This window comes from Gavialis gangeticus, unplaced genomic scaffold, assembly GCF_001723915.1.
Source record: "Gavialis gangeticus isolate Ggan-Ray unplaced genomic scaffold, GavGan_comp1, whole genome shotgun sequence".
Taxonomy (NCBI): domain Eukaryota; kingdom Metazoa; phylum Chordata; order Crocodylia; family Gavialidae; genus Gavialis; species Gavialis gangeticus.
Genome location: NW_017729032.1, coordinates 50,989,930 through 51,000,649, shown reverse-complemented (window position 1 = coordinate 51,000,649; position 10,720 = coordinate 50,989,930). Strand labels below are relative to the sequence as shown.

The 10,720-nt window shown below is 46.0% G+C and overlaps 1 protein-coding gene across 4 annotated transcripts in view; it reads left to right on the top strand.

Moving 5' to 3' along the window:
* N4BP2L2 (NEDD4 binding protein 2 like 2) overlaps positions 1 to 10,720 on the top strand; it is a 118,139-nt gene that overhangs the window by 19,300 nt on the left and 88,119 nt on the right. For 3 of the 4 annotated variants that reach the window (XM_019524515.1, XM_019524516.1, XM_019524514.1), the window contains exon 3: positions 3,449 to 3,573. The exons of the other annotated variant lie outside the window; for it this stretch is intronic. In XM_019524515.1, the coding sequence (XP_019380060.1) occupies positions 3,449 to 3,573 (125 nt within the window). The remainder of the gene's footprint in view (positions 1 to 3,448; positions 3,574 to 10,720) is intronic. 4 annotated transcript variants of the gene reach the window in all.

Here is a 10,720-nt window from a genome sequence, read left to right as displayed (position 1 = left end):
CACCCCACCCCCTTGTGCTGCCCATGGCTCTGTCCCACTCCCAGCCCCAGTGTCACATTCACTGCCCTGACTGGGCAGCCCCTACCCCACTCCCTTCCTCACCATGAGGGCCGCCATCTGCTCCCCCGACATCTCTTCCCTCCTCAACACCCTTTCTTCCCTGCAGACTTGCCAGTAAGATGCTGCTCTCCATGCTGCCCAGCTGCATTCCTGGCCACGTTTGTGCAGCTGCGCACATGCACGCAGCATTTATGTCGCATTAGTGACATTATCAGATACACCAGCCAAAAGAAGCCAGTAGCTCATGGGTTGTCAACTGGGGGTACGTGTACCCCTGGGGGTACTTGGAGAAGTCCTAGGGGGTATGCATGGGCGGGCAGGAATGGAGTGCCTCCACCTCCCAGGAGCAGGGCCAAGGCAGGGCGAGTGCAGTGGCGCCTATCCGCAGGGCAGGGAAGCTCGCACGCAGTGGCCACATACCAGCCCAGTGAGCTTCCCCGCCCTGCAGAGGGGTGCTGCTGCCCTCACCCCAGCCCAGTGAGCTTCCCTGCCCTGGCCCTGCTCCTGGGAGGTGGCAGTGCTCTGTCCCCACCCCCCGTGTGCCATCATTGTCTCCCTGCTCTTTGTCCAGCTGCGTGCTTCCCCCAGCGACACACTGTAAAAAGAACTATTCAGGCAGATGTTTACTGGGGCTGCACAATGTTATTTTTGACGGTTTGGAGCCTTTATTTTGTACATAAATGTAATTCTGATGGAACAGGTGTGGTATGGATTTTATTAATTATAATAAAATAATTTATTAATTTCCAGCCCCATATATTTGCTACACATAAGGCACTTTGGTTAAAAATAACAGGATAAAATAAGTCTTAATGAAAATTAGTAAAAACATCAGGGATAAATCCATGTTACAAGTGGATATCAAATTATGGGGGTGGCAGAAAGTGAAGTGTGATGGATTAGAGCGGGGTGGGCAAAATGCGGCCTGTGGGCCAGATCTGGCCCAAAAGACCATTCTATTCAGCCCTTGGGGCCCCTAAAAATGTAGAAAGTTAATATTTCTCTGCCCTTGGTTCCTGTCAAAAATGACAGGAACCAAGGGCAGTAGGACCCAGGGGAAGCCCAGTGGACTCCAACAACACTGGGACCCACCCAACCCGAACCCACCAGCTGGAAACCCCTGCTGGGGCTTCTGGCCTGGGAGCGCGTGGCTGCCCTGCGCTGGAACCGCAGGTAAGTGTGGTGGGGGAGAAGGGCGGGAGGGACCCCAGGCAGGAAAGGAGCGTGGGGGTGGGTGGAAGCAGCCCCTTCCCCAACCCATGGCTGGCGCCCCATGCTGCAGCTGCTCGCAGCCTGCATGGGGCTGCCTGTGCCTTCTCCGGATAGCCCTGCAGGCTGCAAGCGGCTGCAGCAGGGAGCGCCAGCCTTAGGGTGGGGGAGGGGCTGCTTTTTCCCACCCCGCGCTCAACTTTTCCCTGGGCTCCTTCCCTGTGCGAAGAAAAACTGCTCCTCGCCCACCCCATGGCCAGTGCTCCCTGCTGCAGGCGCTCGCAGCCCACGTGGGGCTGTCCGGAGCAGGCACAAGCATCCCCAGGCTGGCTGCGAACAGCTGCAATGCGGGGCGGTGGGCATGGGGCGGGCAAGGGGCTGTTTCCCCCTGCCCCATGCTCAGCAACACTTTGTAGCCTGGCCCCACTGCCAGGCTGGCAGCGGGGGCGGGTTACAAGGTGGTGCTGAGCGCAAGGAAAAGTGGTCCCTTGCTTGCCATGTGGCCGGTGCTGAGTGCTGCAGCCGCTTGCAGCCTATATGGGCCTGCCTGTGCCTGCTCCAGACAGCCCCACGTGGGCTGTGAGTGGCTGCAGCAGGGAGCACTGGCCATGGGGTGGCAAGGGGCTGCTTTTCCCCACGCTCAGCACCAGCTTCTTCCCTGCTGTCAAGCAGGGGGTTGGGGCTGTGTGGTACCCCCCATCTGTATCACAGGGCTGAGGGGCACTGGGTGTGAGTGGGCAGGGAGCCAGTGGGAGCACGGGGCCCGCATCGGTGCCCCGGGGCCAGTGCCAGTGGGGCCCAGAGCAGGGCAGCAGGTGTATAGGGTCCCAGCCAGCAGGGGCTCTATGGAGCTGGGCCAGCTCCTCCCTCTCCCTGCTGATGCAACCCAGCCCGGCTCCATAGATCTCTGCCAGCCTGCGCTCTGCTCTGGGCCCCACCGGTGCTGGCCCTGGGACATTAGTCCCAAGATGGTGACCGGGGACAGGGCTCCTGTCAAGGGGCGGGGCTACCCATTTGGCTCTCCACAGCCTGCCAAAACTGGGTAAGCAGCCCTCTGCCCGAAATAATTGCCCGCCCCTGGATTAGAGGGCTAGATCTGCAAGAGAACAGGTGAAAAGGCAAGTGTATGTCAAAGAATAGACATCAATTTATATTTTTCTTTTTTACAAACATTTTAACTGATAACGTTTTCTTCACAGACATTTTAATAAAGTGTCTTACCCTTGTTGGTTTTGTTCTTTTTGTTGCTTGTGTATAAATAATAGTGTATCGAATACTTACGAGACAAAATCTCTTACTATCAAACTATTAAGGCATGTTTTTACATGAGGGATTGATAGTATGGTAATGATTTTAATCCTACTTCCATAAAGGAATGACTACTTTTTCTTAACAGGGAAAAGATAACATATGCTAATATTAAAACAGGGTTTTTCATTAAAGGTTTAGGAAAAGCTGGTGAGTAGGAGTCAATAGCTTTCTTTTATGGCTCAGAGAGAAGTTTAAAATGTGAAAAAATCATATGCAAGACTTGTTTAAAATAAGATGAGAAACTAAGGTATGAGTTAAGGATAGTTTTTAGCAAGAGTGAATGTTAGATTCCAGTCCTGAACTTGCTCAGTAAGATGCCCTGCAAGATTGTGTGGGTGCTTGTGACTGTTGTCCTTGGTCTAGTAATAAAGAAACTGCTGGGCATTAACTTTGTGCTAGATCAGTACAGATAAAGGTGAATGAAAGCAAACCCAATGCCTGAGGTGTTGCCAAAGACTCAAAAGAAACAAGTTCTGTTCCCAGCTACACCAGAAATGCCCTTTGTGACTGTTTCTTCTGCACCCCAGTTACAAAATGGGGGTAATATTTCCCATATTTTTGTGAGTATAAAGATGTTAAAAGAATGTGAGGTCAGAACCTATCATGATGTGGACTGTAAGGGTGAAAGCATGTTTTCTGTTCTATGCAGGGAAAGCAAAACATATAAGGAAGTGGTGGAGAGAAAAGAATAGTGCTTAATTTTGAAAATTGGCATGTAAAAGAAATTCAGGTATGATCTGAAGGTATTAAGAAACTCCAAATAAATAGTATGCCATTAGAATTTTCCAATATCATTTTATTGTTTTCTTCCTAAAAAATAAGATTTGGATAATTTGTAATGGTTTTGTTCTTTTCCTTTGTTTGACAGTGTTCTACTTGGTCAAAGTCGTGATGGCATTGTATTCAGCACTGACGACTATTTTAATCAGCAAGATGGATATACCTATAACGCTGGTCAGCTTGGTGATGCTCATGACTGGAACCAAAAGAGAGGTGTGAATGTATAAGAGAAATTATTTTAGATTAGTCTTAGAGGTAGAAAATGCAAGTTACTGTACCACTGTTATATACAAGTGTTAATCAGTTAATAGAAAATGGAGGAAGATACTTTTTATCTTTTTCTTAAACCACAAATATATGGGTTTGTGAAGTGTTCAGATTTGGGAAGACTGCAGGGAATAATTCCCTTTCTTTGTGCTTGGTCCCATAAATTTGCTTCATAGATGTGTACTTCCTCCTGCTTGAAGCTTCTGGGGAAAATCAGCCATAGCTGCTTACTAGTAGCGTGTTAACATGTCTCACCTTCTGAAGTTTCCTCCATTTTTTCTGACCCTGGAGTAGCTGGTATCTGAGGTTGCCTTCTCTGCTGCTGGTCTTTTCTGAGGAAACTCCAAATGTTAATTAATAATTTTAATTAGCCTTAAATTGTCCAATTTCCAGCCAAGTGCCAGAGTTGCATTTGAGTATTGGGTTCCAGTCTCAAGTTACTTACAAGCCCTTTCAAACGGGCTCACAGGCAGCCTAAGGGCAGAGACTTCCCACTGTTGCATTTGTCTCTGGCCTCCATTAGCTGTTGTCATGGTGGCAGCAGCTAATCAGGCAAGCCTATTGCTGAGTCTGTCCTCACTGACTAGCTCTCTTGGAGACTTGAGGGATCTTAGAGCTGTTCCTTATTATCACCCACTGGCTGGAGAGTTGCCTTCGCAAACTTCAGAGGTGTTTCAGGTAGCCTGAGACTGGAGACTGGTCCCACTTGCAAGCTCCTGCCCCTGCTGCTCCCCTGTCTACATTGCTGCTGGGAAGCAACCAGGGCAAGGCTGCCTGGAAGCTAGTTTCTGCCTGGCTGCCTACCAGCTGCCCACTGGGTGGGTTGAAGCAGAGGAGGGGAAGCAGGGTATTGTGGGGGTTTCTCAGATTTGACCACATGTTAAATTTATCTTGGAAAGATAAACTGCAACTTTATTGTGGATCTGCCATTTCTGTGGAAAACAGGTCATTTTTTTAGCGTAATAACAAACATGTGGCCGGTTACTTTTTCTTGTGTTAAAACAGCTACTGTGGAGGGACAAATGTAATGTCTGTTTAAGCCCTGAGAAAGAGACAGAAAGAGGTAAATCTGGGAAGAGGCATGGGGGTGGGGAGGCAGATTGAGGCCCCCACAGTGGGGAGGGAATGGGGTGAGTGGGGCCCCAGGTTGGATCATGACATGCTCTGAGCCCAGGCAGCTTGTCCAGGAGTGTGTGGGGCGGGGGGGGCTCCTGCTGCTGCACGCACCTCTGGAGAGGCCTGGGGGGAACATTCCCCCCAGATCTGTGCGGGGGGAGGTGGGCTGCAAGCTGCAAACTGGGCTCTGTGCCCTGCTGTCCCTGCCCCAGGAGCAGCGTAACCGCATGTGCCTGCTGCTGCTGGCTCCTGGAGCTGGCTTTCAGGTAAAGAGCAGCAGGGCACAGAACCCAGCCCTCAGTGGACAGCCTGCTTCTGCTCCACGCACAGATCCTGAGGTGCGTGCAGCAATGGGAAGCCCCCCCGTGTCCCTGGATGACCTGCCCAGGCTCAGAGTATCTCTCAACCCACCCTGGGGCTCCATCTGCCCCTGCCCCACTCGCTTCAGACCTGTGGGGGCCTCAATCTGCACCCCCTCCCAAATGCCCCTTACCCAACTTACCTGCTGTAGCAATCCTGTCTGCATGCAGGCTCTGTGTCTGTCTGTGTGTGGCTTCCCCCCTGCCCCGCCCACCACACACACACCTGCTGCAGCTGCCTGGAGCCTGTACCCAGGCTGCTCTGTGGCCCTTTGCGCTGCTCTGCGTTTGAGGGGGGATAAGCTCTGTTAGCCCTGGCTTTCTGCTGCCGCTGTCTGTGTGCCTGCCTGCTGCACATGCATGGATAAAGTATCTTTTTTTCACAGAATATTCAGTGAATATTCAGAATACTAGGACCCATTTGCCGAGATCGGTGGTAGTTCAGTGGATAATCCATGAAAAATGATACTTTACCCTCGCACGTGCTATGGCTTTTCAACAAGAAACCCATGATTTTCTCAGGGCACTACACATAATGTTTCAGCTGAGAAATTTCCACCCAGATTTACTTTAGAAGCAAACAGCCAATAATTACATTTCTATGTAGATGGTGGTAGGGAGTGGTGGGGTACATTTGCTAAAGTGCTTTTGGCTGTACCCTTGAATAATTCTCACCCTAAGATTAGTCAAGAATAATTTATAAAATGTTTATGAAGTTAAATATTGTCTGTTGTCAATATAAGAAGACTTGAATTACTTTGGAGGCTAATTCTGCAGATCTGCTGCTTGATTTTTATCTGTTGAAATTTCAAACTCTTTTCATCAGCCTGAAAATTAAATGTAATGGTTCCGTCTGATACTGCAGTCAATTAAAATTATTGGATATGACATGATATGTGTTAAGAATGCTAAGGTTGCAAAATGAAGTGCTCAAACTTCAGATTGTCTGTTCAACTCGAATTCTGTCCCTTTGCGTGTATATATTATGATAGTCTTTAATTACATGGTTCCAGGATAAAACTTTAGGCCCCTTTTGAGTTCCTCTCAAACTTGCTCTTCAGGCTTTGCTACTTGTATCCCTCCCTACACATTTGAGAGTGAGAAAACCACATTGTCTTACCATATTATCTAGTCTATTGTCTGTGCTGGTGTTTTTTGCCTTTGAGTCGAGCTGCTTATCAGTTTAACCCTGTCCTGTTCCCAGAAGTTGTGGCAGCCAACAGGTGGTGGAGGAGTAGCTGCAGACAGAAGTCAGAAACCTTATACTATTCCAGAGCGGAAGAGTAGTGGGTCTCAGTGCTGTCTTTTTCCAGGTGGGGAGGAAGGGATATAGTGCATATTTGGCCTCACTGTTAGTTTTCACCCTTTCCTAGCTGATGCTTCCTAGCTTTATCTCTCTCTCTTTTTTTTTTGTCTGAGCAGCGATGGTCAGGATTCAGCCATGCAGTCAGGATTCAGTCATAATTCTGGAAAAATCTTTCCTTCCCTTCATTGTGCCTTCCCAAAACAAGGTGTATATCTTTTTGAGAATTTGTGATATGGGAGAAAATAGAGTAGTATCTAACAGTTTAAAATAGTCAGGGATGCATGGGATATATCTATTCTGTAATCTTTCTCTGTAAACTTTTGTAAATTCTCCTCAATCTAGTTGCACCCCTTTCTGAGTTGGGAGAAGCTGACTATTGGCTTCATTTCCTCTTTTTATGTGTCTTTATGGATGTGCATGTGAGTGAGCAAACATGAGTGAGTGTTTCCCACTGCAGCTCCCCCAGCAGCTGCTGAGAATTCACTCAGCTCTGTTTTGATTTAAATACTTGCAGTCTGTCAGGCAAATACCAGGTAAATTTGTGTGTGGTAACTTCTTGACTCTCCCCAATAAAGAACTGTTTTTCCATGTTCCTTCTGCTTCATTCAGTGTACAGGTTGGGCAATGATCACTGAATGGGTAGGTATTACTTTTTTTTTTTAAAATCCATGCTCATCATTCAGTGTGGGTTGTCATTTCTTAGTTACTCCATGCTATTTTAATACTATGGTGAAGTAGGGCATTAATAGCTTCTGCATGGGCATTTTCTGTGGCACCTGTCACCTAAGAATCTGAATACTTCATGTGTGAAGCAATCTTATCATGCCCATAAAAGCAGGTGGGACTTTAATTCCCCTTTTACAGCCAGGGTTCAGAGATACTGATATATTGAGGGTTTTATTTATCAAACACATTCTGGAATGTTGTATGCCCAATTTTTGATACACAGACATTGGGTTTTTTTCCCAGAGTATTAAACTTCCATGTAACTTTGTATGTTGAAAGTACATTTTAAACTGATTTTAGATTTGTAAGTGAGGGTTAGCACTTGGCAAATGTGACCCCAAGTATTAGGCAATCAGGAAATAAAGAAGGTACAGTAAGTGGCCATCTGTGAAAAATGACTTGGCTACCATCACATAGGTACATAGCAGATGCGGGGATGGACTCCGGTTAGGAAAGGTCTTCTTCAAGTGCCTTAATCATAAGACAATCCTTTTTTTCCCTGCAGTCACCTGCCTTATTTGTTACATACCTTCCAACTTCTGCATTAAGTGAGAGATGCATTGATCATACTGACAATTTCACTGCACCTTCTTGATTCACCTCCAGGACAGGTCCAGTCTGTGCACTGAATGAGGTAGGGCTTATGTGGAAAAAAATTACATTAACATGCAATTAAAGACTGTATCATAATGTACAAGGGGGCTAGGTTAAGGCTGCATATGTAACTTTGAGTCTCATATTTTCTGAGTATGAGCATTTACCTTGCAACCTGTGCATCCTTTTCTCCCCCCTGTAACTTTCTAGGTTTAAAAAAGCGAGCTGAATCCTTGCCTGTATGCTCCTAAAATTTTATGTGGCACTCTTGATCTTCGCATGCGTCATCAACAGAATTGTGACTTTAGGGAAAGGTTTTTGTCACCTGCGCTATCTGAATAACACATTTACTTGCATACCACATATACCTTTCCCCCAAAAAATCAGCTCTCCAAAATTGGGGATGCATGTTGTAAGCTGATTTTTCTTTACTGAAAGAGAAGCATGAAGATTAATTGCTGTAATTGCTGCCATTTCTCTCTGGCTCAGGAAGTGATGCAATCCAGTGTTTAACCCTCTTAGAGCTGCTAAGGAGTTTGCAGTAGTTATTGTTTGAGCAGTGTAGCTTGTGCTTGAAGCAGCAGTTGAACTGGCACAGGGCAAGTGAGCTGCTGAATGCAATCTCTGGTGTCTTGATGAGGCTTTTGGTTTGGAAACAATGTCCTATTTACAGGAACTTGTATAAAGAACTATTTACGATATAGAAGTAACAGTCTTGCTGCTGAACTTGCAGGAGTTTGGGGCCTAGTCTTGTTGCTGTTATGCCACACCAGGAACTTCCTGATGCATTTCCATCTACTGTCTCTTGGGATACTGTACTTGGACCAATTGGGTCATCATTTTTTTTCCCATGTGTACCCCTTTCTAGTTGCACCAGTAGGCTGTTATCTTCTATTTGGGTCTAGAAATTGAGAGACTTACTTTACCCTTGGGTTTTACAGCTATATGCCAGTCAGAAATTTTAAAACTTGGGAATTTGAGGTTCAGTTCCAAATTCTAGAGTTTCATGCGTTATAGGGGTTATAAACCTTTCTTTCCTGTCTCCGTCACTGCTGCCCATTATCCCCCTTTATCCCCATCCCTCCATCTCATGCCTCCAAAACATTCCTTGGCTCCACTCCCCTTGACTTCACTCCCTTCTGCTTGTATTCAGCACTGTTTCTGTGCTTCTGCTTTTACCTTTGAGTCAAGCCGCTGTTTCCTTGCCCATGCTGTCTAAATGCCTTCTTTGGAATACAGTGTCCAGTTCTCCAGTTCTGGCATCAGACTTCCTACAAATGATCTTCACAATTTGGAAGGTACTTGGGAAGGAGCTGCAAGAAGGATTTGAAACCTGAAAACTGCTTTTACAGTGAGAAATTAAAAACCTTAATTTATTTAATTTAACAGGAAAGAAGGTCAGAGGGGGTGCATGATCATAATTTATAGGATCTGTATGGGGAAGAAAATCTTTTGTAATAGAGGCCTTTTCAAAATTGCAGACAAAGCGTAGCACAATAGACTGGCTGAAAACAGAAGCCAGACCAGTTCAGATTTGAAAACAAAGTGCAAGTGCTTTTTATAGTGAGGATGATTAACCAGTGGAAAAAAATATGTAGGAATACTCTGGACTCTGTATAACAAGAAAATCTTTAAATCAGTATTAAAGGTCTTTCTAAAAAGTGCTGTGGCTCAACTGAAGTTTATGGAATCAGCATAGGAGCTGTTAGATGAAATTCCTTGTCCTTCATTATTCATGTTATGCAGTCCTTTCATTAATTTTAAGGCAAGAAAAGTTGCATCTGGTAACAAAGTAAACTTCCATATTTCAAGCTCTGTCTCCAAAGCTTAGAGGTTTTTAATGCTTGTCAGTGAAACAATATTTGTAAGAATTTAATATGGGTAAAGCAACATTTCACTTTTCTTTAATCTTTGCTCTGAACTGTTTTGCCGTAGTATGTTTTAAAAAAAATCCCCCTGAGTGGGACACATAGCATGAAAAATAGTGGCCTGAAATATTCAAGTTTTTGGCAAATTTTTCAAAAACAAACAGAAAGATCCTAGACTCTAGACTGAAAAATATAAGGCAGTTTTAAGTACAGATATCACTGCCAGTGTCACCCTAAAATTGAATGTGCCTTATCTAAATTGTGCCAGGTATTACAGTAAGTAATATTCTACAGAAGTTGTATTAATGTTTAAAAATTAGAGATTTCATAGACATTTGGGCTGGAAGGGACCCAGGAGGATCATCAAGTCTAGCCCCCTGCCCCGGGGGCAGGAAGTCAGTAGGGATCATAAGATCCCAGCAAGATAAGCATCCAAATGTCTTTTGAAGGTATTCAAAGTGGGTGATTGAACTGCCTCAGGTGGCAGTCTGTTCCAAACCTTCGGGGCCTGGACAGTGAAGAAGTTCTTTCTTATGTCCAGCCTGAACTGGTCACAGTGGAGTTTGTGACTGTTCAATCTTGTCATCACTTGGGGGACTCTGGTGAACAGTCATTCCCCCAAATCCTGATGAGCACCCCGATAAACTTACAGGTGGCCATCAGATCACCCCTGGGCCTGCGCTTTTCCAGGCTGAATAGCCCCATTGCTCTCAGCCTCTCATCATAAGGTCTGTTTTCCTGACCTGATCATGCGCGTGGCTCTCCTCTGCACCCTCTCAAGCTTCTCCACATCCTTTTTGAATTGCAGAGCCCAAAACTGGATGCACTACTCCAGCTGAGGCCTCACCAAGGCCGAGTACAGCAGGAGAATGACGTCCTAGGATCTTCTTGAGAAGCATCTATAGATGCAAGCCAGTGTTTTGCTTGCTTTACTAGCCGCAGTATCACACTCAAGGCTCATGTTCATCTTCTGGTCAACCATGACCCCCAAGTCCCTTTCATTTGTAATGCTAACCAGCATAGCACTACCAAGCCTATAAGCGTGGTTCAGGTTTTTCCTCCCAAGGTGGAGAACCTTGCATTTTTCGGTGTTGAACACCATCAGGTTCTCATCTGTCCATTTC